The sequence below is a fragment of the Medicago sativa genome, chromosome 4 (assembly GCF_051527215.1).
Source record: "Medicago sativa cultivar Bolivia chromosome 4, Bolivia_mono, whole genome shotgun sequence".
Lineage (NCBI taxonomy): Eukaryota > Viridiplantae > Streptophyta > Magnoliopsida > Fabales > Fabaceae > Medicago > Medicago sativa.
This window is the reverse complement of record NC_140752.1, coordinates 74106071-74133302: the sequence shown is the minus strand read 5'-3', so window position 1 is coordinate 74133302 and position 27232 is coordinate 74106071. Positions and strand designations below refer to the sequence as shown.

General features: G+C 33.5%; 4 protein-coding genes and 1 pseudogene across 18 annotated transcripts; 3 read left to right on the top strand and 2 right to left on the bottom strand.

The window, feature by feature from the left end:
* Nucleotides 1-611: 611 nt before the first annotated feature.
* LOC146931777 (uncharacterized) lies at nt 612-1233 on the bottom strand (annotated as a pseudogene).
* A 1198-nt stretch (nt 1234-2431) lies between these two features.
* LOC146931776 (F-box protein At4g22280-like) lies at nt 2432-6777 on the top strand. 6 transcript variants are annotated; one of them, XR_015006815.1, is made up of 9 exons: nt 2432-2519; nt 2936-3063; nt 3808-3876; nt 4038-4199; nt 4299-4558; nt 5764-5815; nt 6089-6140; nt 6231-6261; nt 6446-6777. XR_015006815.1 is itself a non-coding variant. In XM_085703351.1 (8 exons), exons 2-8 carry the CDS (start codon nt 2938-2940, stop codon nt 6454-6456), a joined length of 711 nt encoding a protein of 236 aa, XP_085559477.1. In that variant the 5' UTR covers nt 2432-2519; nt 2936-2937; the 3' UTR covers nt 6457-6777. The 6 variants fall into 6 exon arrangements, 4 of the variants coding, with proteins under 4 accessions (XP_085559477.1, XP_085559478.1, XP_085559475.1 ...); XR_015006814.1 differs by having other exon boundaries at nt 2936-3876; XM_085703351.1 differs by lacking the exon at nt 5764-5815.
* A 754-nt stretch (nt 6778-7531) lies between these two features.
* Nucleotides 7532-13770, bottom strand: LOC146931775 (disease resistance protein Roq1-like). Of its 2 annotated transcripts, XM_085703336.1 has the most exons (7): nt 13681-13770; nt 12169-12739; nt 10843-11938; nt 10448-10741; nt 9495-10283; nt 9326-9412; nt 7532-9243 (listed from the first exon to the last, which is right to left on the bottom strand). In XM_085703336.1, exons 2-7 carry the CDS (start codon nt 12666-12668, stop codon nt 9220-9222), a joined length of 2790 nt encoding a protein of 929 aa, XP_085559462.1. In that variant the 5' UTR covers nt 12669-12739; nt 13681-13770; the 3' UTR covers nt 7532-9219. The 2 variants fall into 2 exon arrangements, with proteins under 2 accessions (XP_085559462.1, XP_085559461.1); XM_085703335.1 differs by having other exon boundaries at nt 7532-9412.
* A 2079-nt stretch (nt 13771-15849) lies between these two features.
* Nucleotides 15850-20066, top strand: LOC146931774 (F-box/LRR-repeat protein At4g14103-like). Of its 4 annotated transcripts, none has more exons than XR_015006812.1 (7): nt 15850-15964; nt 16331-17314; nt 17473-17631; nt 17718-17997; nt 19332-19383; nt 19504-19534; nt 19713-20066. XR_015006812.1 is itself a non-coding variant. In XM_085703347.1 (7 exons), exons 2-6 carry the CDS (start codon nt 16340-16342, stop codon nt 19516-19518), a joined length of 1467 nt encoding a protein of 488 aa, XP_085559473.1. In that variant the 5' UTR covers nt 15850-15964; nt 16331-16339; the 3' UTR covers nt 19519-19534; nt 19713-20066. The 4 variants fall into 4 exon arrangements, 2 of the variants coding, with proteins under 2 accessions (XP_085559473.1, XP_085559474.1); XR_015006813.1 differs by having other exon boundaries at nt 16327-17314; XM_085703347.1 differs by having other exon boundaries at nt 17732-17997.
* Nucleotides 20067-22500: 2434 nt separating this feature from the next.
* On the top strand, nt 22501-26609 carry LOC146931773 (F-box protein At4g22280-like). Of its 6 annotated transcripts, none has more exons than XM_085703339.1 (7): nt 22501-22631; nt 22984-23923; nt 24080-24238; nt 24339-24604; nt 25892-25940; nt 26061-26091; nt 26281-26609. In XM_085703339.1, the coding sequence occupies exons 2-7, from the start codon at nt 22997-22999 to the stop codon at nt 26289-26291; spliced, it is 1443 nt and encodes a 480-aa protein (XP_085559465.1). In that variant the 5' UTR covers nt 22501-22631; nt 22984-22996; the 3' UTR covers nt 26292-26609. The 6 variants fall into 6 exon arrangements, with proteins under 6 accessions (XP_085559465.1, XP_085559463.1, XP_085559466.1 ...); XM_085703337.1 differs by having other exon boundaries at nt 25892-26013; XM_085703340.1 differs by having other exon boundaries at nt 22981-23923.
* Nucleotides 26610-27232: the final 623 nt, after the last annotated feature.

Below are 27232 nucleotides of genomic sequence, written 5' to 3'. Positions count from 1 at the left end.
TATTATTTAAGGGAGTGAGGATTAAGAGTTTAATTGAGTGAAATAGGATAAGTTATAGAGAATAGGATTAATTGAGTCAAGACTTTGGAGAAGAGAATTGATATTTGTACAACCACTTTTTGACAACTTTTGGAACAACCTTCTCTCTCATACACCTGTGTTTTTATTCTCTCTCTTCTTCTTTCTCTCTCTATTGTTTTTATCCAATAAGAAGAGAGGAAAAGTGGTTGTCACAAAAGTTGTCTAGGATTGGTTGTACAAATATCATTCCTCTTGGAGAATCAGAACCGAGAAAGAAAGTTTATGGTATGAGACACTTAAAAACAAGGATGGTGTCTAAAATGGGTTAAGTAAGGTTCAAATATTTGTTTCTTACCCTACAAATTCGCAACCTATCAACTTATCTGACATCCTTGCCTAAAAGAAAATTTCAAGTAAGTCCTTGCAAAATCACAAGTTATCTATATCCCTACTGTTCGTTTCTGTTAGTCTATTGCTGGCCTTCAAAGACCTTCATTTTTAAATTTTGCTTTGCCTTTTCAAGGCCAGCTGCATTTTGGTACTGAGAGTCTAACAAACCGTTCGTTACACAAAAGTAAAAAGGATTTCTATATATGATGGCAGTGTTTATCATTTCAACCAGTTTTGTGTCATAAATTGCACCAAACATTTTGGGTTTTGAACTTTATTCGCTCGTCTTTTCTGAGAGAGATACACTAACCTGGTTTGTAGTACCAGACTTTGAAACAGAAGAGCTCAAGTGTTTGGATGAACGGTTGATTTTATCTAAATGAAAGACTCGAGCCTTTTCTTTTGTTATCATCAATCTTAGTTAAACCCAAAACAAGGTCATTGTCTAAATTCACCATCCAAAGAATTTGTGCTAACAAGCAAATATCTTGACGAAGTAGGTGGAGTGATGAAGTCAGAAGATGGCCTAAATCCAATTCGTTAAGATACTATCAATTGGTTTTGAAGAGTTTGTTTGCAATATTTGTTTAGTGCCCTTCGTTACATTTTTCTTTTTCTTGGCCTTATTTAGATCATTGAAAGGTTTGGGGTTAATGATTGGTAAGATCTCTTGAGGGAATTCTTTTTGGATATGTGATGATGGGTCGTGGCGACCATTGGCTATACCACCGAATTGAAAGAGGAGGACGAGGAGGCATGATCAGTGTTAAGATAGATGGCTGTTGAGACTTGTGATGCACATAAGATTTAAATGCCTTTCATGTTATACCAAATCTGCTATTATTTATCACTACTAAGACCAAGATTGCACTAACATTTATTTGGCTTATAAAAGCTTCTCGATTTAAATATAATATATTTATGATTCTATTCTTCACTTGTAATATTACATATGACGAGAAAATCAAACATCGTTAAACCTTTTAGGTGGAAGTTTTGCCACCGATCTTTTATTTTTTGGTGATCGGGATTTGAACCCCAGACCTTAGCTTACATTATGCATTGTCCATACCAACTGAGTTAAGTTCACGAGGACACCACCGATCTCAATCCTATACAACTAGTAGATATTTAATTTCAGTATATCATGAAGAAAAAATTAGTTTTTTTAGAGGAAACAAAAATAGTTGGACATATAAAAAAATTACACATTGTTTAATTACTTAAAAAATATATAATTCCCTCTTCATCTTAGAATAATAGGCGTTTAAGGTTTGTGCACGATTTTTAAAAAATGATTAATTGTGTTGATTTTAATGATAAAAATTGTAAGTATAATTTACTAAAATACTATTGATTGTAGTTAATAAAATAATTAATTTGGATGAAATTCAATAAGGATCATGCTAACCGGTATGTCTGGTTAAGGAATACAAAATAAGAAAGTTTTAATTTAAAAATAATATTTTTTATACTTTTGTGGAGTTGACTACACTACCCTGTTGCCATTTGGCATCTGTTAGCATTTCTCATTTAATAAATAAAAGCTTAATAATGAAAAAAATTATAAATGTAGTATTGGTTTTCTAAGAGCATCCACAATAGAAACCCTCAATATTGAGGTCTTAAACGAGTCTCACATAGACACATCACTTTTTTATAATTTTGTAACAATAGTATCTAATAGGTACTCGACTACTCCAATAGAGACCCTCTAATAAAATGTCGAAATGAGTTCCACCAATAACTCTTTATTATTTAGATTTCAACAAAAGCAACTCAATAGTGATTATTTTATTAAAAAGTGATGTGAGGTTCCCTTAAATGAAATCCTGGGTCTTAAGAGACCCAAAAAAAAAAAATCCTCCAATGGAATATATATTAGGTACCGGATCTTAAAAGTTGAAGACACAACTTTGTCATTTTGGGGATAGTTTAAAGTGATTATTATTTTGAGTGAGTAAAAAAATGTTAAGGAGACAAAAATGTTAAAAAGTTGACAAGGGACAGACACAACTTTGTCATTTTGGTTTACTGTGACGCTAATCCATCAAACCTAAGTTTGAGGTGAACCACTCTACGCGCTCACTCTCTTCATTGCTACTAAGGTAATCCCTTCCTCTTCTCCTCTTCTCTTTATTGTCTAGCTTAATCTTCTTTCTTTCATCCTGTTTTATGATTATAGCTCCACGGATTCGAATCTGAACCTCAAATTTATTAAATCAATGGATATTTTTTTCATATTATTGCTTTGCCGTTGATTAATTTTTTAATCATTCATAATAAGGGAATCCCTATTTCCTACAACACAACACAACACAAGCATTTCAGATTCAAATCCCTATGTCCCTTTCATTTTTTATTTATTTTTTGCTTTGATTCACACCTAGCGTAGTTTGGTTGATGTACATGTATTATTATTATTATTATTATTATACAATAGAGTAAATGTTATATTAAGTTAAAAGCTTGCCTCCTAAATTGCATGTCACGCATGCTTTAACTATTTTATTATTTCACGCAGGCATGATGGCTTGTACCATCTCAACTGATGCGTATAAGATCCAAAAACATAATGTGGATGATATGATTAGCAACTTACCCGAAGGCGTTCTTCTTCATATTCTTTCGTTACTCCCTACCGAAGATGCCGTAAGAACTTCCATATTAGCAAAAAAGTGGAGGCACTTTTGGACCTACTTATCTGCATTTAATTTTAATTTTTGTCATCCTCGATATGACTTAGACCCCCGAAATCAGAAAAACAAGGAAAATAGCCTCTTAGATCTAGTTGGAAGATTACTGCACAAATCTAATCGTGTAGAAAGGCTTTGTGTTCAAATATCTAGAAGTGTTATCGATGCAGACAAAGTTAGTTCCTTAATATCTTCTGTTGCGAAGCACAAAATGCAATATCTTAAACTTTCACTAGGTCATCCAAATGATAAGTTTGTGTTACCACATAGTTTCCCAGCTTTCGAGTCATTGAATGAACTGCATTTAAACCTCAAATTCACTCTACATATTCCTAGTGATATTCATTTCCCTAAGCTAAAAAAATTAGCAGTTTCAAATGTTACCTTTGCAAATGAGAAGTCAGTTCAACGACTTTTTTCTGGGTGTCCAGTCTTACAAGAGTTGACTTTGTATGATTGGTCTTGGGAGAACATAATGCACATTAACATTGCAATATCCACATTAAGGAAGTTGACCGTCCGTTTTGACTTTGATTGTGTAGATTATGATCATGATTGTACATTCAAGATTGATGCGGCGAATCTTATATCCTTAATATGTTCATGTGATACAACAATAGAATGTATCCCTGTTAACCTGACCTCCATAGTTGATGCAGATATTGATTTGTTTCCACCTGATGACGTATTTGCTTCTCAGTGTGCAGTTGAGCTACTGAGTGGACTTAGCAGTGTCAAGTCTCTCAAACTAGCTAATGATACTCTTGAGGTATGTTACACTATTTGCCTATCATCTTCATTTCTGTTTTTTTTTTTAAGTATTGCATACAATACTGCCTATGAAAATGTTGTTTTTAGTTATGTGTTTCTTATAACCATTGCATATTTTCTTTCTCTCAATACTGAACATAGTTTTGTTTCCATTACTAGTGTCTTTACTATACAAAGGATACTCTCCATCTCCTTCCTTCATTTGACAATTTGACACATCTTAATGTGTATTCTTGGAGTCCCGAGAACAACACTAATGAAGTACTGATGCACATCCTTCGAAAGACTCCTAAATTGGAAGTTCTTGAGATTCCTAGGGTGGTACGTTTTATTTTTTGCATCAGTGTTTGTATTTGCCATGTTCAAGACTAACAATAATATCATTTTTGTCAATTGACTTGTTTAATGGTTCTTATTTAGGTACTTAACTACTTGGATAGTGAAGATTTGATATTGAACTCAGTGCCTTGCTGTTTCAAATCTTCTCTCAATCGATTATGCTTTTTAAATTTTTATGGAAATGAATATGAAATCCAATTCGTTACGTTTATCTTAAAAAATGCCCCATATTTAGAGGAGATCAATATACACTGTTCGAGACATTTATCAGCTGATATGCTGGATGATGCCCGCAACCAATTGGAAGATGTATGCTTGGAAAGTTGTATCATCAAGTTTTGGTAAATCTTCTTTCTCTGTTTGTTTTTCTTTGAATGGGTTTGGGTTCAATTTACTAATTCAACTTCATTGCGTAGTATAAAAGGGTGGTTGATGAAATAAATAGCTTCACTAGTTAGACTACTATGATTAGTTTATGGAGTATGCCATTTGTGAAGTGAATCAATTTTTTTATTGGACAAACTCTGTTTGCTGGGAAATGAAACGATCTAAGTGTTTAGAGTGATTGTTCTTACTTTTATACTTGCCATACTAAAGCATGACATAGTTTTTACCCCAAAAAGAATCTTGAACTTGTCTTTCAAACTTCAGTAGGTGGTTTCGTCCTACTTTGAATTTTGTAAAACTGGTTCATCCTTCCCCTACCCTACGCTCACATGCTATAACATCCCAACATTTTTAGGTTCAGCTGTACGCTTAAGCATGGCTCCGGCCAATGCTTCGATTTTGCACTTAATTGGCAGAGAGATAGACACTTAAACGTGGGTCCCAGTTCCTGTACGGAAAGTGAAAGTTTTGTTTGAAATAGCTAATAACTTGATGTGAAGGTAGTGCAAGTTGAATTAGAGGAATTGTATTATTTGTTTTATGTATTTGAGTTAAAATATTTGGTTAGTACTTAAAAGTTATATATTTTTTTAAATGCACCAAGTCTTTATTGGACTGCTTTTTGTGATCATAAGCAAAACTTTAATGTTGACTTGATTGACATGAAAGCAAATTCAAAATTCTTCACTGTATTTTCTATATCAACATAATTTCGTAAAGCTCTTTTTCAGTAATATCTTCAATTTTTTATTTCTTGAAACTATAGACTTTTGCATTATTTTCTCTGTGTTTCCTTCATATTAATAGGATTTGGCTGATGTTCTTTGTTATATTTTTAGTATGTAAAGTGGGTTTTTTACTATGATCTTTTCATGATATGAGCCTAATTTAGTTCCTTCAGATTTGGTTGTTGGATTAATCTACAGCCTACAGGGTGTTTGGAACAAGTTTCTCATGAATAAGAACATGTTAAATTTAAACTTTTCTTTTGATTTTACTTGGGAATGTTTCGATTTGCCTTAACTTTCTTTTCCTTCGCTTTTTGTTGTTGGGAACGTATTGGGGCATTTGGAAGATGTTTGTGTTATTATAGAGTGGGGTCTGGGATCTTGACCCTGAAATTATTCTGAGCTGCTTGTATTTGTTTTCATTGTTTCAGGTCCAGCTACTATGATGATGAATCCTCTGATGATGAATTTGGTGAAGATGAAGTGAGTAAAACCTCCTAGTTATTAGTGGCTGTTTCATTGTTAGGTGGAACATTTGGAACAAGTTTCTCATGAATAAGAACATGTTAAATTTAAACTTTTCTTTTGATTTTACTTGGGAATGTTTCGATTTGCCTTAACTTTCTTTTCCTTCGCTTTTTGTTGTTGGGAACGTATTGGGGCATTTGGAAGATGTTTGTGTTATTATAGAGTGGGGTCTGGGATCTTGACCCTGAAATTATGCTGAGCTGCTTGTATTTGTTTTCATTGTTTCAGGTCCAGCTACTATGATGATGAATCCTCTGATGATGAATTTGGTGAAGATGAAGTGAGTAAAACCTCCTAGTTATTAGTGGCTGTTTCATTGTTAGGTGGAACACCTAGAATGCCTTTGTCTTATTTTCGTCGCTGTTTTCAGGCTGCAAATTCTGAGGTGCTCCCTGCTGCAGGTAAGAATGAATATGCTTTGACTGATTATTATTTTCACACTGTCTTCATCCTTTCCTTATTGCTTATTCTTTTTATGAAGGACTTGAATTATAGTGAACCTATTATGCTATTTTCCTTTCTTAATCTATATGAGATGAGATTTGTGGATTCTAAAATTTGAGAAATTGAACTTTCGAATCTCAGATACACTTTGAAAAACTTGACGCATCAAGGATGAAGACCCCCCAAAGGACAAGTCGTGCTATCTGTCTCAGTGACGTACAATGTAGATTTTTGTCTTTTGTGATTCTCTGCTACTTATTTAATCTTCAGATTCCTCATTTGTTGCATTATAGTGGGTTGAAAAAGGTTTATTTGTTCTTTAAGAACATCTGTCATATCTTTATTAGTTATAGTACCAAATCAGTATATGTGCATTATCTTTTTGTAGCAGTTGGAACTAATGAGCTATCACCAATGTTACATTGTTTCTGAATTTTATAGGAAATCAAAACCAGAACAAATTTTATCCTGAAGTAACTTTAAGCATTAGTTTTAGGTTATGGTAGAACTCGTTTAAATTCCATTTAAAGCGTTCAATTTCCGGATTTCACCAGATCTCACAATGAATTTTTCACACTGAATTGTTTCCATCTTTATTCCACTTCCCTTTCCTATGGTTATAAATATTGGCAGGAGAAACTGCTTCAGTTTAAACGTTATTTCAATAGATAAGCCAGTATAGCTTAGAAAATGATTTAGTCTTGATCAATTTATCATATGCCTATCATTGGAAAAGTGTAATACAAATTTATCCTGAAGTTGTATGACTTTACATGAGCTATAAATTGGTAATTCCATTGTATCTTTTGATGCTAGTTATTGCAAATAAGCTATAAGTCATCTATGACTATGAATATAAGGTAATTTAATATTACATATTATTGAAAAATCAAAACAAGTAGTACAATAAAGCACGGTGGCTTTGTGAATTGTCCTTTTTCTTTCTGGGTTCTACCGTTACATTATTTAATTGTCCATATTTCTAAATTAAATTAACACTAAAGGCAACTAAATTATCTATTTAAATGTGCTAAATAACAAGTTAGTCCTTGCAAAATCACAAGTTAACTATATCCCTGCTGTTTGTTTCTGTTAGTTTATTGATGGCCTTCAAAGGCCATAATCGTTAAATCTCGCTGTCTTTTCAAGGCCAGCTGCATTTTGATACTGAGAGTCTAACAAACGGTTACACAAAAGTAAAAAGGACTTCTATATATGATGGCAGTGTTTATCATTTCAACCAGTTTTGTATCATTTCAACCAATATCCAACCCTCGATCACTTTATAAATATTTTATAAATATCACGAACAAAAGTTGATACAATTTTTTAATGTGACTGTGTAGTCCACGTAACACCACCAAATTTACAATATGATATCAACTTCTTTGCTTCACATTATTATGTGATATAGTCACTAAACTTGAAAGCCACCTACGTTTTCTTACAATTACCTTTATTTATGTTGCCTCAAATTTTACAGCCCCAAATTTTTATTTCTATGGTTGCTCTTGCACTAATTTTGCATTGGAGGATCACACACAAAAATAACGATACAATCTGGTTATAGGGAATGTCTATTGTTTACTTTCTTTTTGCTTCTCTATCAATTTCCCAAGCTATGTCCAGTAAACCAAAAATTTGAATCATCAAGTCCTGACAGGAAAGTCTGATCTGCCTGGCATAGACGTCTTTGTCTCAACTGCTGATCCTGAGAAAGAACCACCGCTTGTTTCATCAAAGTGGCGTGGTGATTCTTAGTTGATCCTATGTGAGATATACCAAACCTCACACATAGGATCACCTTCACAATTAGTAGCCATAAATAAAACTACTTCAGAATCAAAATTGTCTTGAGCCATATTTGTCTTTTCTTCACCTTTCTGATTCTTCTTTCCACCTTTCTTGTGACAACACTCATCAGCATAGTGACCAAGTTTTTTAGAATTATAGCACTGCACCTTTCTCTTATCAAACTCCTTCTTGAACTTTCCTTTATCTTTCTTCTTTCAATACTTATCATATCTTGGTAAATTAAGCTTGCAGTGCTTGTTATACGGACCTTTCTTAACCTCTTTCAATCACAAGCATCTCATGTGCTTCCAGAGAATATTGAAGTTCTTCAATCTTCATAGTTTTAACATCCTTTTGGATTCTTGAATGGCTACAACTATGAAACCAAACTTTGAGGTCTGGGATTTCATTACCTTTCCAACTACTTGTTGATCAGTAACAGATTCACCACATGCTTTCATCTGGTTCACAGCAGAACGTGTCTTTGATAAGTAATCATTGATTCTTTGATCTTCTTCCATCAGCATTAATTCATACTTTCTCCTCAAAGATTGAAGCTTCACTTGCTTCACATTATCACTTCCCTCATAATATTTCTCCAAGATATCTCAGGCTTCATTTGATCTTGTGATCTTTGAAATCTTTTCAAAGTGATTTGAATCAACATTCTGCTAAATGTAGAACAGTGTCTTGCAATCTTTCTTCTTCAATTCTTTCAAAGTTTCTCTTTACACCTCAACAATATGGCTGAACTGAGGAATTTTCACTGTACATCATATGTGGGTTTAATAGTTCCAGATCCTCCTTAAATATCCAATGATAACCACAATTTTTTACCTCCAAATGCAAACCAAGTGGCTGCTCAACTACAGCTGTCAATTCAATACCGCTAATTTCATGCAATCCCTTTGTTATATAACTCATATAATAATCAATAAATTCTTCCCTGGTGAAAAAAATTAGCAACAAGTGATCTAAATCAACTGTGACCAGATCTTTTCCAAGATGTATGGGAACAATGGGAAAGCGTCCATGCTGTTTACTTTTAAAACCAAACCCAATATAAGGTGACCATCCTGCACCCAAATTAGTCGAAGTATCCTGATATTGACTTGTCTCACTTAAATTAGTTGGACCATCATGTGCTACAAAAGTTAAGCAGCAAGCAACGCCTATCAAATTGTCATGCATAATAGGTGATGGATCAATGCTTATTGAACTACCTACATTTTGATTGTTGAACCACATTGGAATTTGAGTTTTGGGAATAACAATATCTATCTGACCCATTGGGAGGTAGGATTGCATGTGCACCTGGTACCAAATAAATTAGTTATGTATTAGTTCAATCACATAAAAATAAATATAGACAAAAGAAAAAGGATGGGGTAGGCACCTCAAGGATTTGTATCATCCAAGAAAAAGCCATTCTATAACAGCATTCCATCTCAATTAAACTGGGGCAGTCAAAAATATATAATCCAGCTACATATCTACCAAAAAATGTTTTTCTTACTGGCAAGACAATATTTGATGAGAGCTCAGGCAAATATTTCAGCTGCTTACAATGCTCCAAGTTCAACTGTCTAAGTTTGGAAAGTTCCTTGATGCTAGAAGGTAGAGTAACAAAATTGTTTCCTCCCACATTTAGAATTTCTAAGCAATGTAGCCTTCCAATTGCATTAGGGATTTGAAAAAGATTGCAGAAACTTAGGTCAAGATATTGCAGACATGACAGACGAGACAACGAAGGCAACAATAAACCAGCCGAATCTTCGCGTTTTTGAAAAAACGAAAATGGAAAGTGCGGCTTTAGAACTTTGTAGATGAAGGATGTTGGTTGGTATGGAGTAGTACATTCTTTGTTATCCAGCATCTCCAAATGTTCTTTTTGCCTTTGTCTCTCTAACATCTTATTATTAAGTAAATTTGGACAGCCTGAGAGATTTAGATGTTTGAGAGAACTCAGACCAAAAATATTGCTAGGAATACTTACCAGATTTCTACAATTTTTCAAATTTAATTTGGAAAGTTTTCTTAAGATACCAATGGATGGATCAATCTGCTGGAGTTTTATACATCCTTCAAGATCTAGCAACTCAAGATTTGGAATCTCCAAGAAATCGGGCATCATGATAAGATTTTCCGAGTGAGAGAGATCAATATGTGTCAAATTATGTAGAGGCTGCAGACAATGATAAATGGAAAGAGAAAAATTAATAATCATATTTAAACTTTAATTTGTTTATTTTACTAACTGTAGTGAAAGAAGGAATATTAAGAGATAAACACTTCTTATGTGTGCATCAGAAAAAGAAAAACAAAGGCTCATAACCATGTTAATAGTACCTTTGTGCCCTCCCATAGTTGCCTGATATTGCTACGAGGTAGGACCAGTTCAACAAGTTTATCCGGCTGAAAACTTGATGGCAAACAAGTGAAAGGATATTTATCCCAACAGAGATACCCCAATTCACTTGAAAGAAAATTGAGACTTCCTGAGAAATTCAAATTCCACAGCATGAGCAATTTAAGGCGACTCATTTGTGCTAAAGCTTCAGCCCTCAATGTTGTCATCTCCTGTATTTCTTCAATATTTTCTGGATAACGCCTCAGAACTATGGCTTCAAGGTTTGATGTTGCCTACAGTATTGCAAATGACATTAAAAATGATAGATACTTTGAAGTTATTAATCGATATAGAAAAATGGTAAGCAATAATCTTATTTTAATAATTATTTTACCATGTTTTCTGATATAACACTGTGGACATCCTTGTAGTCCCACACCCTGTTCCACTTTCTTGGTTCTTTGGGTGATTTTTCCCTAACGATACTCTTGCCTAGTTCTTTGAACAAATCATGCATAAAAATTCTCCCGTTCTCACAGGTTATGAATGACTTATCAACAAGAACTCTTAAACCAATTTCAGGATGAAATCCACGAAAATCTAAAACTTTCTTCACGTATGTCTCTGATTTTTTATAAAAGAAACAAGCAATATCTAGAAATATATCCTTTTCTGTATCCTCTAGTCCATCAAAACTAATTCGAAATACATCCATAATATCTGTCCTTGGGTTTTCTCTTAACCTTGCCAATGCACTTCTCCACTCAGAGACATCTCGACCATATAAAAATGAGCCCAAAACTTTAATTGCTAATGGAAGGCCGTTGGCATATGTTAGAACATCATCTGTCAAGTATATGTAACCACTCATGATATCATCACTTTTGAAAGCCTTTCTACAAAACAATTGAAGGGCATTATTATGATCCAAGAGTCGAACTTTGTACACTTCATCTACTCCATGCTCTCTCAAGATATGGACATCTCTAGAAATTATGATGATTCTACTCCCTGTGCCTAGCCATTCTCGTGTCATAGCCAATTTATCCAGTTGTTCAACTTGATCAACATTATCAAGAACTATAAGGGATTTTATTTGACATAGCCTAGTGCGTATCAGATTAGATGCCATAAAAAGATTGCATATCTGAAGATTTTCTTCGTTTAGAGTTTGACAAAGAAGTTGCTTTTGCACTCCAATCGGGCCATGGTCTCCGTAAATTTTACTTACATCCTCAATAAAGCAGCAAGCATCAAATTGATTAGAGATTCTATCATACAAAGCAGTAGCAAGAGTAGTCTTCCCTATTCCACCCATTCCACAAATCCCTACAACTCGAACATCATCATCTGAGTCCATAATCAAAAACTTTTCTAATTCTTCCACTCGTGAGTGCATCCCAACTATATCGCTAGGTAAAGTTGAAGATTTGTGACTCAATAAGCATGTTACCTCTTTAATAATTTTTCCAATCTCTGCATATTGTGGCCTAAAAGACCAGAGGATAGAAATACCAAATCATCACACAACAACCCCAAACAAAAATTAATTGATAAAACAATTCAAGAACCAAAAATTATGTGCTTTTGTTTTAGACTAAGTGGTTATCAATAAAATTTTGCTGTTTCAAAAAAAAAAAATCAAAGGAAGAGTTTAAGTTTTACTTATAAACTTAAAAGTTATGATTGACTTGTTGCAAACACAGAAAAGACTACTTACTTATCCCTTACATCCCAACCAGAGAGTTCGGCTACTTGTGCTAAGGCTCCTCTCCATCTTTGCACTTTCTCTAAATTTCCTTTGAATCTTTCTTCATGATCCCGAAAGGCTTTTTCATAATCTCCGCTTTGCTTTCGCACCTCAGATGGATCCACGTCATAGAAAATAGGTAGAACAATTTGTCCTGTTACTTCAATGCATTCAGCAATCTTTACTAGTTCCTTCAAGCACCACGTTGAAGAAGCATAGTTCCTTGAAAAGATAACAATCAAAATACGGGATCCTTCAATAGCTTGTAGAAGCTCAGATGATATATTTTCCCCTTTCTTGAGCTTTGTATCATCCCTGAAGGTAACAATGCCTTTTTTATGGAGAGTGCCAAAAAGGTGATCAGTGAAATTGTTGCGTGTGTCACCACCTCTAAAGCTCACAAACACATCATATTTCCATTTCATCTTTGGTGAAGAGATACTTCGGATGCTATTACAAGCCATTGTCATTGCAATTGTAAAAGCCAAAACTAACTTGCTGAGGATGATGTATTTTGCACTATTGCTGTGAAGCTGAAAGTCTGCTATGCAAGGAAAATTAGATAATTATAAAATGTTGAGGTTTAAGAGGAAAGAACAGGTGTTAAAAACTTATTTTCTGTGAAGGTCTTCTCGTTGGCTAATTTATTTTAAAAAATAAAAATATCCAAAAATGCGCATGTTAATTAACATCAACTTATGCCAGAATCTCCCCAACAGAGAAAGGGTTGAATTTTATTTGGTGTTAACCCAAAACACGCACTCAGTTACTTTCAACCACTGATTCTGGAATTTATTATCACAAGATGGCTATTTGACCCGGTGAAAGCTGAAAAATGAAAGTTGTAATCCACGCACGGCACATACACAACACGGACACTAACACGTCGACATCCCAATAATAATTTGAGAAAATGGCATAATTCACATGTGTCGGTGTCGTGTCATAGTCGGTTTCAAACTTTGTAATCTTCAAACCATCTTTTGGTTGAACAAAAGAAGTAGAATCTATGAAGAACATACACGGAAACCAGACATGACACGGACAATGATTTGAGAAAATGACATAATTCAGTGTAATCATAGGTATTGTGTCGGTGTTGGTATCGGACGCCGATGCATGTCCGACACCAGGACACACACCTAATCCGAGAAGTGTTCGTCGTTCGTAGTTCTAGTTAAAACCTGGAAAAAAAACACTAGAAAATGCGATAGTATGAGCTGAAAAAAGAAACATGATCAAGTGATGCAGTGGCCACAATTGAAAAAAAAATATAACATGAATTTGAATGGTTAAACGAGATTTGAAGTAGCAGATCAAAATTCCACAAAACGAAACGAAGATCCATGGTGTTGATGGAAACAACAGCAAAATACTATGGTAGGTAATTAAAGACGTTGCGGAAGAAAATCTTAGTCAAATTAGAGAACCTAAGCATAAATAAAATTGAAAAAACTTTGGTGGTTAGAAAGAAGTCCAAACCTCATCAGCAGCATCAACAGTGCAATGGCAGTAGCAAGATTAGCAACTCATTCATAGCTTCGTCAACGGAAAGAGAAAATGGAAGAACTTGTTTTGTCTTCTTCCATGCAATTTTTTATAGCTTCAAGAATATTTCCGGTTGTCAAATTTTAATTGGATGATTTATTTGTCCACTTCTTATTTTTCAGACACACCTCCTTGAATTGTGGCAAATAGTACATTGTGATTGGCTACTCTTTATTTTTGAAGAATTCTTGATGTTATTTTTCTAGAGATATAGCATTGCTCATTTTTTTATGTTAAAATTGTATTTTGAGTTCCTACGTGTGTTCTTAACCGGGAAATACTTGGGTATCATTAATGGCACCGTGCCATTACATCCTGACCATTGATGACACCCAAGCATTATGGATGTGTGTGGTGGGTATCTAATGACATGGTGTCATTAATGGCACCAAAGTGTCACCCTTCTTAACCACGGGTTACTAAGATTTTCTAAAAATAGAATATTAAATGCACATGCAAGTTTTATAAAGGGATGATAACTTATGTGTACGTGTTTTTTTTTAAAGTAACTTATGTGTACGTGTTAAATTTTTTATAAATGGTAAATATTATTTATTACAAAATATTACTAATTTTTAATCTCTAAAAAATTAAATTAACACGATATTTTAAACAAAATGTTTACTTTAGATTCCTTAGCACGTGTTTAGGACCAAAAGTTAATATTTGCCTTTATAAAAAAATAGTTTTGTATGTAAGGAGATAATACAATAGATTCGCCAACTTAAAAATATAATTAAAACGTTTGTTAACTTTGAAGCAACAAATTTAGTTTTTAAAACCAAAATAAAAATATGGTTAGGACAAAACAAAACTAGCCAACCCAATAACACTTGTATGAATTCTTTTTAAACTTAATCAAAAGTTTTGAATTCGAATTTAATCTTAAAAAAAAATCTAACAATATTAATTCTTTTTAGAGAGGGCTTTTCCCTTGATCGCCGTCCTATACAATTCAAAAGATCAATCTAAATATTAATTTAAGTATCTCACAATGAAAAATACTTAGATGGTCAACCTCAGTAATAAATTAGTATTTTTAGAGGATATAAAATTTAGTTGGACACTCAAAAATAATTACGCATTATTTAGTTATTTTAAAAATATAAGTTAGGGTAAATATTCATTTTGATCTTGAACGTGTAACGAGTAGTTACAATATTTCTAAATGCATCGAAATTTTAAGATAGTCTTTGATTATACACTTTGTTAATTAAAATAATTACACATGTTAAAGTAATCCTTCCATATTGACATTAACTATTAACTATTGTTAGGTATTGATATGACAATAAATTAGTATATTGAAAAAATAATACGACAATATTAACAAAATATTTTAATTTAAGAGATCATTTTGACTAATATAATACACAATCATAACCTATTTTAAAATTTCCATACATTGAAAGGATTATTATGCACATTCATTACAAGCTTGAAACTATAAACTATTTTAAAATTTCCTTAATTATTTTTTAAATAGGATGGGAGGGAGGGAGTATATTATTTAAACTTTTTTCTTTTTCCTTTTCTACGTCAGATAACACTTTGGTGACATTGTGGTTGGTAACATTGTTGACATTGACCAACCATAATGTCACAAGTGTACATAAAAAAATAAAAATAAAAAACCTTATGAAAAATAGGGGTAACACTTGGGTGACATTGTGGTTGGTGACATTGTGACATTGCCCAAACCATTGGCCAACCACAATGTCACAAATGCCTTTCTTCTTTCTATTTCATAATATTTTTTTGTTTCTTTGTACACGCGTGACATTGTGGTTGGTCAATGTCACCAATGTCACCGACCACAATGTCACCCAAGTATTATCCGAAAAATAGAGAAGACCAATGTCACCAAGTGCGGATTTGGATTTCCTGCTGTTACAACAGGGTGCTGTAACAGATCATGACCGTCCAATTTAGATTAATGGCTTAGATCATCAAACTGTGTTAAACTGGTGTCTCATCTGAACCGTCCATTTTGATATCAATGGCAGGGATTTATTCCAGCACCAAACTGTGTGCTTTTCTACAGCACCAAATCCTGGTACCACCAAATGCTACTCCTTTTTCTCTCACCAGGTTGACAGACACAACTTTGTCATTTTGGGTTACTGTGAGGCTAATCCATCAAAATTAGGTTTGAGGTTAACCACTGCACGCAGCATGCTTTTTAGCTTGTTGCTTCACTCTCTTCATTGCTAATAAGGTAATCTCTTCCTTTTCTTCCCTTCTCTTCATTGTCTTTCTTTCATTTTGTTTTATGATTATAGCTCTAAAGATTCGAATCTGAGCCTCAAATTTATTAAATCAATGGATTTTTTTTCTTCAGATTATTGATTTTTATTCATTCATAATAAGGGAATCCTTATTTCCTATAACACAACATAAGTATTTCAGATTCAAATTATCCCTATTTCCCTTTCATTTTTTTTATTTTTTATTATTTTATTCACACCTTGCTGGTAGTTTGGTTGAAGTACATGTATTATTAGTATACAATGGAGTAAATGTTATATTACTCATGCTTTAAAATGTTCGCTGAACTTACCATGTTATTATTTCGTGAAGGCAGGCTTAGATCATGGCTTGTACAATCTCAACTGATGTGCTTAAGATCCAAAAACATAATGTGGATGATATTATTAGCAACTTACCCGAAGGCGTTCTTCTTCATATTCTTTCGTTACTCCCTACCAAAGATGCTGTAAGAACTTCCATATTAGCTAAGAAGTGGAAACACTTTTGGACCTACTTATCTGCATTTGATTTTCATTTTCGTCATCCTCGATATGACTTAGACCCCCGAAATCAGAACAACACGGAAAATAGCCTCTTGGATCAGAAAAACGAGGAAAATAGCCTCTTAGATCTAGTTGGAAGATTACTACACAAATCTAATCGCATAGAAAGGCTTTGTGTTCAAATATTTAAAAGTGTTATTGATGCAGACAAAGTTAGTTCCTTAATATCTTCTGTTGTGAAGCACAAAATGCAATATCTTAAACTTTCATTGGGTCATCCAGATGATAAGTTTGTGTTACCCCATAGTTTCTCAACTTTCGAGTCATTGAATGAACTATGGTTAGGACTCCATTTCACTCTTCATATTCCTAGCGGTATTCATTTCCCTAATCTAAAGACATTAGTAGTTTCAGATGTTACCTTTGCAAATGAGGAGTCATTTCAACGACTTTTTTCTGGGTGTCCAGTCTTACAAGAGTTGTCTTTGTATGATTGGTCTTGGGAGAACATAATGCACATTAACATTGCAATATCCACACTAAGGGAGTTGACCATCCGTTTTAACATGCTTTCCGTAGACATTCATGATGATATGACAATCATGATTGATACTGCGAATCTTTTATATCTAAGATGCAAATGTGATCCAACAATACAATTTATCCCTGTTAACCTGACCTCCATAGTTGATGCACATATTGATCTTGGGTTTCTCTATCCACCTAATGAACTATTTAATGCCGAGTGTGCAATTGAGCTACTAAGTGGACTTAGCAATGTCAAGTCTCTCAAACTAGCAAATGATACTCTCGAGGTATGTTTGATGATTTGCTCACCGTCTTCGTTCTTTTTTCTGTGAAGTATTTCATCAGATAATGCCTAATGAAAATGTTGTTTTTAGTTATGTGTTTCTTTTAATCGTTGTATATTTTCTTTCTCACAATATTGAACATAGTTTGTTTCCATTACTAGTCTCTTCACCATACAAAGGATACTCTCCATCTTCTTCCTTTGTTTGACAATTTGACACATCTTGAAGTGTATTCTGTGGTACCTGCAAAGACTAATGAAGTACTAATGAACATTCTTCAAAAGACTCCTAAATTGGAAGTTCTTGAGATTCCTGCGGCGGTACGCTTTATTTTCCTCATCAGTGCTTGTTTTTGCCATCTTTCACGGCTAACCATAATATTATTTCTGCCAGTTGACTTGTTTAGTGGTTCTTGTTTAGGTACTTAACTACTTGGATGGTGAAGATTTGATACTGAACTCAGTGCCTTGTTGCTTCAATTCTTCTCTCAATCGATTATGCTTTTCAAATTTTTATGGAAATGAATATGAAATCCAATTTGTTATGTTTATCTTAAAAAATGCCCCATATTTAAGGGAGATCTTTATACACTGTTCGAGACGATTAATAGCTGATATAGAAAAGATGGATGATGTCTGCAACCAATTGGAAGATGTATGCCTGGAAAGTTGTGCCGTCATGTTTTAGTAAATCTTCTTTCTTTCTTTGTTTTTCTTTGAATGGATTCAATTTACTAATTAACTTCATTGCATAATATAAATGTGTGGTTGATGAAATAAGTAGCTTCACTAGTAAGACTACAATGACTAGTTTATGGAGTATGCCATTTGTGAACTGAATCAGTTTATTTTATTGGACAAACTCAGTTTGCTGGGAAATGAACTTGTCTAAGTGTTTAGTGTGGTTGTTCTTACTTTTTATAATTGCCAAACCAAAGCATGAAATGATTTTTACCCCAAAAAGAATCTTGAACTTGTCTTTCAAACTTCAGTAGGTGGTTTCGTCTTACTTTGAATTCTGTGAAACTGGTTCAATCTTCCCCCTCCTGCTCTCGCACGCTATAACATCCCAACATTTTTAGACCATGTTAGGTATGTTTGAATGCTCAATGAATCCTAAATATATTTGATTGAATGAATTATAGAATGTTAGGTTACGTCTTTAGGTTAGTGTGATGTACCGACATAATGGAGAGGAAACTTTTAGGGTTCAGCAGTATGCTTAAACATGGCTCCGGCCAATGCTTAGATGTTGGAACACTTAATCGGCAGAGAGATAGACAATTAAACGCGGGTCCCAGTTCCTGTGTGTAAAGTGAATGTTTTGATTGAAATAACTAATAACATGATGCGAAGGTAATGCAAGTTGAATTAGAGGAATTGTATTATTTGTTTTATCTATTTGAGTTAAAATATATGGCTAGTACTTAAAAGTTAATATTCTTTTAAATGCACCAAGTCTATATTGGGCTGCGTTTTTGTGATCAAAAGCAAAACTTTAATGTTGACTTGATTGACATGAAAGCTAATTCAAAATTCTTTATTGTATTTTCTATACCAACATAATTTCTTAAAGCTCTTTTTCGGTAATATCTTTAATTTTTTATTTCTTGAAACTATAGACTTCTGCATTATTTTCTTTGTATTTCCTTCATATTAATAGGATTTGGCTGATGTTCTTTATAATATATTTAGTATGTAAAGTGGGTTTTTTACTGAGATATTTTCATGATATGAGCCTAATTTAATTCCTTCAGATTTGGTTGTTAGGTTAATGTACAGCCTAGAAGATGTTTGGAACAATTTTCTCATGAATAAGAACATGTTAAATTTAAACTTTTCTTTTGATTTTACTTTGGAATGATTCGATTTGCCTTAACTTTCTTTTCCTTTGCCTTTCGTTCTTGGGGATATATTGGAGTATTTGGAAGATGTGTATGTTATTATAGATGGGGGTTGGGATTATGACCTGAAATTATGCTGAGGTACTCATTCGTATATATTTGTTTTCATTGTTTCAGTCCCAGCTACTATGATGATGAATCCTCTGATGATGAATCTGATGAGGTTGAAGTGAGTAAAAATACTTTTCATTATAGGGCAAAAATAGTTAACACCAAGTTATTAGTGGCTGTTTCATTGTTAGGTGGAACACCTAAGATGCCTTTGTCTAATTTTCATCATTGTTTTCAGGCTGCGAGTTCTTAGGTGCTCCCTGCTGCAGGTAATAATGGACATGCTCTGATTGATAAATTGTTTTCTCAATGATTACATCCTCTCCTTATTGTTAGTTCTTTAAATTAAGGACTCAGGCTATGTTGAATCTATTATGCTATTTCCCTTTCTTAATCGATATGAGATGTTGTGGATTCTAAAACATAAATTCAATTTTCTAATCTCAGAGTCACTTTGAAAAACTTGAAGCATCAAGGATGAAGATCTCGTTGGAGGACAAGTTGTGAAAGGACAGAAGTTGTGCTATCTGTCTCAGTGGTGTAGAGTGTAAATTTTTGTCTTCAATTATTTTCTGCTACTTTGTTATGTATTATAGCACATTGAAAAATGTTTGTTAGTTCTAAGAACATGTGTCATATCTTTATTTCCGTTCTTACATTGCTTTTGATAAACTCAATTGTTCAGAAGCACCAAATCAATATATGTGTAGTATCTTTTTGTAGTAGTTGGAGCAAATGAACTATCTTCAATGTTTCATTGCTTCCGTAGGAAATCAAAACCATTGCTCCTTTTACACTGAATTTTTTTCTCTTCTTTTTCCAATTTATATGGTAAAAAATCAAAACCAGGACATGTAATGATGTCTTGCAGTAAAAGCATGTGGTATTTTTGTGAATTGTCATCTCCCATGCTTATGGGTTATAAAGGTACTTTTGAAAGCTGTCTATGATGCATAGGCAAATTTCAACCGGTCGATATGGTGCAGTGGCCATATATCGTCACTTTTAGTATCCTCATAATTTGAGAAGTTTTTCGTTCACTTGGCTCTGTAGTACTTCTTAAAGGAGTGAGATGATTTGTTATTTGATGGAGAAGAGAATAAAAAGTACTGTGGGTGCTTGGAGAAGAATGAGGGAAAGAAAGAAGGAATATATCTCAGTAAATGATTTTAATTGAGTTTTTTTGGTTGTTTTACTAAAAACTTTTGTTATTAGGTTGAAGTTTCTGTACCTCAGCAATTTTTAAACTCAAATGACTTATGTGGAAAACAAAAACTTAAATGATTTATTTGGTACAACTATGTGGCTTAAAGAATGCTTGATACAATTTTGCCATAGTATTTTATCATTAAAATTGATATATAACATGTTAAGGGTAATGTTTGGCAAGCCTTGAGGTTATAGCTTATGTCTTGCAAGCTCATTTGACCAAAAAAATATGTTTTTGGCAACCGTCACTTTCTCACGAGCTTATAGATTATCTTTATTAGCTTATATCATTTTTTATAAGCTATTTTAAATAGTTTTTAGATTAAAGCTTATCATTTTTTAATCTTAATTTTACCCTTGTAGCCTTAATTGAAAAAAGTTATGTCATTTCATACTTATAAGTTTGTTCTACCGCAAATCTTACCGAACCTTACAAATTCATGCCGTTAGCATATAAGCTATGAGTGATAAGCTAGCTTATCAACAATTGACATTTTTGCCAAGTGACTGAAGCAAATCAAATTAATTCAAAACTAGTCTGGGTCACTCTCCCCTCCCTCTTCGCTGCAATTAACTTATCTGATTTCATTGTCATTAAATCCCCTTCCTTTAAAAATTCATTGTAAAGGACCTTATGGAACATGTTTGGTAAGCTAAACCGATTTCCTCCCGGAAAGTGCTCAACTCCTTGTCAGTCTGCTTCAATTCTTCATCAAGCTTGCCTAGTTGTTAGCTCCCAAATTCTGTAAAAATTTCAAACCCTAATTCCATAATCCAAGAGGCAGTCTTTTTTCACTCAACTTTTTCTTTCTTCGATGTCGACTTCTCGTTGCTGCACAAACTGCACCAAAACTTCATTCACCTTCGACAAAGAAACACGCTTATCTGATAGGGATTGAACCTAACTCCACCTCAAAACCATGGCAAAAAGGGGAGGATTGTTCAATCCTATATAAATCCTTTTACCGGGTTCATGACTTCCGATGTGGGACTTCAAGTTGGGTTCATGCAGTCCTCCTTGCACATGGAAATCGGTAACATTATCATTCTACTCCTTTTGCGGCGCAAAACCGCCCTTCGATCAATTTGAATCCTACATCGGCGGAATCAACGGTCCACAAGGAATCTTCATCTACATCGGAACCTCTGGTTCATGTACAATCTACTCTTACAAACACCGAAAACTAGTAGTTCCATCAAACAATTCACCATTAAATTAGGGTTAGCTTAAAAAAAAAGTTGAAATTAATTCAATCATATATTGTTGAAAATTGTGGTTATTTTGTATAGTTGAATCGGTCCTAATCATAGAGTTAGAGAGTAAACTTCTAAGAAAAAGTTAACGAACAAATTAAAAAGAAAGAACAATATTATTTGAACATCAATTTGATTGACAACCATATTTTTACAAAAAAAAATTATGTATTGACACAAAAATCAAAACAATATAGAGAGAAAATAAAAATATAATGTGAATATAAGAGAGAAAGTTAAAAATGGTTGTATAAATATCATTTCTCAAAAAGAAATGAAATGATACTTGTATATTTTATGAAAATTTTTTGACTGTAAAATTCACACCATAATAAAAAAGATAGTGTTATTTGAACAACCAATTTGGTGACAACTTATTTGACAACCTTATTTTACAAAGAAAAAGTGGTATTGACACGAAAACCATAGCAATAGAGAGATAAAGTAAAAAGTAATGTGAGTATGAGAGAGAAAGTTGTTGCAAAAGTTGTCGGATATTCAAATATATCATTTCTCATTAAAAAAAAGAGAAATGATATTTTGACAACCACTTTTTGACAACTTTTTGACAACTTTCTCTCTCATACTCACACGATGTTGTTATCCTCTCTTTTCCTTTTTCCCTCTCTATTGTTTTTGACTAATAAGAAGTGAGAAAAACAAGGTTGTCAACAAAGTTGTCATCGAATGGATGTCAAAATATCATTTCTCAAATAAAAATGGGTTAGAACAAAACAAAACTATATCTCTTTCACAACTTGACACCTTTGTCATTTTGGTGTGAGTGAGGCCAGTTCATCAAAATTTGGTATCACTCTGTCTCTGACTGACACCGGTGCGTGCAGCATCCTTTCCTCTCGTTCGCTTGTTCTGTTCAGTCGCTCACATCATTGCTATGCTCAGGTAATCGGTTCGTCTTGTACGGAAATTGAAATCAATGATTTTTTCAGATTATTGCTTTACCATGTATATTTATTGTGAGTTGAATTTAAGTTAAGTTTCTACCATTGTTACACTGATTTCTTACCACACAACACAACACGCATTCGAATCTTGTTAGGTTTTAGATCAACGTAACTAGTAGTGTACTAGTGTTGGTTTAGGGTGATTGTCTTCAGCACACACTTTGTAATGTTTTATTATTGTATATGCCCTTTGCTTTGTTAATTAGGCTCCTAAATTACACATCACTCGTGTTTTATACTTACTAATTTACATTTTTATTTTTTTTTCTTAATTTATTGTTTTCAAGTAGGCAAGCATAGCTCATGGCTGGTACAATCTCAACAGCAGACGTGCATAAGATCCAACGACATAATGTGGATGATATTATTAGCGACTTACCTGAGGGCGTCCTTCTTCATATTCTTTCGTTACTCCCTACCAAAGATGCTGTAAGAACTTCCATATTAGCCAAGAAGTGGAGGCACTTGTGGACCCACTTATCTGTCTTTCATTTTGAAACTTTTCTTCGTCAGTATCAGTCAAGCCTACAAAATAGGAAGAATGTGGCCAATTGTCTCTTAGATCTAGTTCAAAGATTACTGCACAAATCTAATCACATACAAAGCCTTGGTGTTATAATATTTGGAGTTGCTGTTGATGCCGACAAAGTTAAGTCCTTAATATCTTCTGTTGAGAAGCACAAAATCCAATGTCTTCAACTTTCACTAGGCGATCCAAAAGATAACTTTGTGTTACCACATAGTTTCTCAGCTTTTGAGTCATTGAATGAACTGCGTTTAGGACTCAAGTTCACTCTACATATTCCTAGTGGTATTCGTTTCCCTGGCTTGAAGAAATTGATAGTTTCAGATGTTATCTTTGCTAACAAGAACTCGGTTAATCAACTTTTCTCTGGGTGCCCTGTCTTACAAGAATTGGAATTCTGTGGTTGTTATTGGGAGAATATAGACCAGATTAATGTTGCAATTTCCACATTAAGGAAGTTTAGAATCAGTGTAGATTTTGATCCTCATATGACAATCAAGATTGATGCTGTGAATCTTTTATCTTTAAGTTGCACATGCAGTTTAACCATTAAATTTATCCTTCTTAACCTGATCTCCCTAGCTGATGCATATATTAACTTTGACTATCCACATGATGAACCATACGCTGCTCAATCTCCAATTGAGCTATTAACGGGACTTAGTAGTGTCAAGTCTCTCAAACTATATAATAATACTTTTGAGGTATGTTTGACTGTTTTCTCATCATCTTCATTTTTTTTTAAATATTGTATGCACTAATGCCTAACGAGAATGCTGTCTTTCGTTATGTGTTTCTTATAATTGTTGCATATTTTCTTTGTATCGCAATACTGAATGTAATTTTGTTTCCATTACTAGCGTCTTTACCATGCTAAGGATACTCTCCATCTCCTTCCTACATTTTATAATTTGACACATCTTTATGTGTTTTCTCTGAGTCCCGAGAACACTAATGAAGCACTAATGGACATTCTCCAAAAGACTCCTAAACTGGAAGTTCTTACGATTCCTGGGGTGGTATATTTTACATTCTGCACCTGTCCTTGTATTTCCTATGTTTCAAGGATAACAGTAATATTATTTCTGTAAATTGACTCTTTTCGTGATTCTTGATTAGGTACTTAACTACTTGGATGATGAAGATTTGATACTGAACTCAATGCCGTGCTGTTTCAAATCTTCTCTTAATCAATTATGCTTTTTAAATTTTTATGGAGATGAATATGAAATACAATTCGTTAAGTTTATCTTAGAAAATTCCCCATATTTAGAGGAGATCAAGATACACTGTTCGAGACGTTTATCAGCTGATATGGAGAAGCTGGATGATATCTTGGACCAATTGGAAGATGTATGCCTGGAAAGTTGTGTCATCAAGTTTTGGTAAATCTTCTTTCTTCTTTGTTTTTCTTTGAATGGGTTCAATTTACTAATTTAACTTCATTCCACTATATAAAAGTGTGGTTGATTAATTAAATAGCATCACTTGTTAGACTACTATGACTAGTTTATGAAGTATGCCATTTGTGAACTGAATCAATTTATGTTATTGGACAAACTCTGTTTGCTGGGAAGTGAAACCGTCTTAGTGTTTAGAGTGGTTGACCCCAAATTGAATCTTGAAGTTGTCTTTCAAACTTCAGTAGGTGGTCTCCTCTTACTTAGAATTTTGTGAAACTGGTTCATTGTCCCCCCACCCTCGCTCGCACACTATCACATCCCAACATTTTTAGACTATGTTAGGTATGGTTCAATGCTGAGTGAAGCCTAAATATATGTGAGTGACTGAATTATAGAATGTTAGGTTAGGTCTTTATGTTAGTGTGAAGTATGGACATAATGGAGAGGAAACATTTAGGGTTCAGCAGTATGCTTAACCATGGCTCCTGCCAATGCTTAGATGTTGAAACACTTAATCGGCAAAGAGATAAACAATTAAACGTGGGTCCCAGTTCCTGTGTGGAAAGTGAAAGGTTTGATTGAAATAACTACTAACTTGATGTGAAGGTAATGCAAGTTGAACTAGACGAATTGTATTATTTGTTTTATCTATTTGAGTTAAAATATTTGGTTAGTACTTGAAAGCTATATGTTCTTTTAAATGCACTAAGTTAATATTGGGCCGCATTTTTGTGATCATAAGAAATTTTTTAATGTTGACTTGAAAGCAAATTCAGAATTCTTTACTGTATTTTCTATATCTTCATAATTTCTTAAACCTCTTTTTCAGTAATATCTTTGCTTTTTTACTTCTTAAAGCTATAGACTTTCTACATTATTTTGTTTGTATTTCCTTCAATTTAATAGGATTTGGCTGATGTTCTTTATAATATTTCTAGTATGTAAAGTGTTTTTTTTTTTTTGCTATGACCTTTTCATGATATGAGCCTAATTTAGCTCCTTCAGATTTGGTTGTTGGGTTAATCTACCGCCTACAGGTTGTTTGGAGCAAATTTCTCATGAATAAGAACATGTTAAGTTTAAACTTATCTTTTGATTTTACTTGGGAATGATTCGATTTACCTTAACTTTCTTTTCCTTTGCATGTCGTTGTTAGGGATATTGGGGCATTTGGAAGATGTGTGTGTTATTATAGAGAGGGATTTGGGATCTTTACCCTGAAATTATGCTGAGCTTCTCACTCATATACATTTCTTTTCATTGTTTCAGTTCCAGCTACGATGATGAATCCTCTGATGATGAATCTGACGAGGATGAAGTGAGTAAAAATACTTTTCATTATAGAGCAAAAATAGTGAACACCAAGTTATTAGTGGCTGTTTCATTGTTAGGTGGAACACCTAGAATGCCTTTGTCTAATTTTCGTCATTGTTTTCAGGCTGCGAATTCTGGGGGGCTCCCTGCTGAAGGTAAGAATGGACATGCTCTGATTGATAAATTGTTTTCTCAATGACTTCATCCTTTCCTTATTGTTAGTTCTTTAAATTAAAGACTTGGGTTATACTGTTATAGTGAATCTATTATACCATTTCCCTTTTTTAATCAGTATGAGATGTTGTGGATTCTAAAACATGAGAAATTCAATTTTCTAATCTCAGAGGCACTTTGAATAATTTGGAGCATCATGGATGAAGATCTCATTGGAGGACAGGTTGTGAAAAGACTGAAGTTGGGCTATTTGTCTCAGTGGTGGTGTAGAGTGTAAACTTTTGTCTTTAGTGATTTTCTGCTACTTATTTAATCTTATGTTTCCTCCTTTGTTATGTATAATAGCGGATTGAAAAATGTCTGTTGGTTCTAAGAACATTTTTCATATCTTTCTTTCCCTATAGTTATAGTGTTATGTACAAGTATGTCAAAAATACTAAAAGAGGATATTGCTAGATTATCTCAATGAAAGATCCAATGTTACATTGCTTTTGATAAACTCAATTGTTCAGAAGCACCAAATCAAGATATGTTTTGTATCTTTTTGTAGTAGTTGGAGCAAATGAACTAGCACCAATGTTACATTGCTTCTGAACTTTTGTAGGAAATCAAAACCAGAACAAGTTTCCTTAAGTAATTTTTAGAATCAATTTATGGTTATAGTAGATCACTGTTTTAACTTCTTTTACACTGAATTTTTCCTCTTCTTTTTTCATTTATATGGTTAAAAATCAAAATACTGAGGCGTCATTTCATTCCTGTAGCCAATTCCACTTGGTGGGATAATTGTTTTTGTTGTATATGTTTAAAAATCAAAACCAGGACATGTAATGATGTCATGCAGTAAAAAGCACGTGGTATTTTTGTGAATTGTCATTTCCCATGCTTATGGGTTATAAAGGTGCTTTTAAAAGCTGTTTATGATACATAGGCAAATTTCAACCGGTTTATATAGTGTCAAGTTTTTCATTCACCTGGCTTTGAAGTACTTCACAAAGGAGTGAAATGAGTTGTGGTTATTTGATTGAGAAGAGAATGCAAAGTACTGTGACGAATGGAGAAGTAAGAGGGAAAGAAAGAAATAATATGTCTCAGTAGATGATTTTAATGATCGGGAAGAGA

What these genes read in the sequence shown, in the direction of transcription:
- LOC146931776 (XM_085703349.1), top strand. Translation starts at nt 2,938, where the DNA reads ATGATGGCTTGTACCATCTCAACTGATGCGTATAAGATCCAAAAACAT. An exon ending in TTCTTGAGATTCCTAGGGTG is followed by an intron (nt 4,200 to 4,298) that starts GTACGTTTTATT and finishes GTTCTTATTTAG; the next exon opens with GTACTTAACTACTTGGATAG. An exon ending in AGTTGTATCATCAAGTTTTG is followed by an intron (nt 4,559 to 6,088) that starts GTAAATCTTCTT and finishes TCATTGTTTCAG; the next exon opens with GTCCAGCTACTATGATGATG.
- LOC146931775 (XM_085703335.1), bottom strand. Translation starts at nt 12,668, where the DNA reads ATGACAATGGCTTGTAATAGCATCCGAAGTATCTCTTCACCAAAGATG. An exon ending in GTGTTATATCAGAAAACATG is followed by an intron (nt 10,742 to 10,842) that starts GTAAAATAATTA and finishes GCAATACTGTAG; the next exon opens with GCAACATCAAACCTTGAAGC. An exon ending in GGATGATACAAATCCTTGAG is followed by an intron (nt 9,413 to 9,494) that starts GTGCCTACCCCA and finishes ATTTGGTACCAG; the next exon opens with GTGCACATGCAATCCTACCT.
- LOC146931774 (XM_085703347.1), top strand. Translation starts at nt 16,340, where the DNA reads ATGGCTTGTACAATCTCAACTGATGTGCTTAAGATCCAAAAACATAAT. An exon ending in TAGCAAATGATACTCTCGAG is followed by an intron (nt 17,315 to 17,472) that starts GTATGTTTGATG and finishes TTCCATTACTAG; the next exon opens with TCTCTTCACCATACAAAGGA. An exon ending in TTCTTGAGATTCCTGCGGCG is followed by an intron (nt 17,632 to 17,731) that starts GTACGCTTTATT and finishes GTTCTTGTTTAG; the next exon opens with GTACTTAACTACTTGGATGG.
- LOC146931773 (XM_085703337.1), top strand. Translation starts at nt 22,997, where the DNA reads ATGGCTGGTACAATCTCAACAGCAGACGTGCATAAGATCCAACGACAT. An exon ending in TTCTTACGATTCCTGGGGTG is followed by an intron (nt 24,239 to 24,338) that starts GTATATTTTACA and finishes ATTCTTGATTAG; the next exon opens with GTACTTAACTACTTGGATGA. An exon ending in AGTTGTGTCATCAAGTTTTG is followed by an intron (nt 24,605 to 25,891) that starts GTAAATCTTCTT and finishes TCATTGTTTCAG; the next exon opens with TTCCAGCTACGATGATGAAT.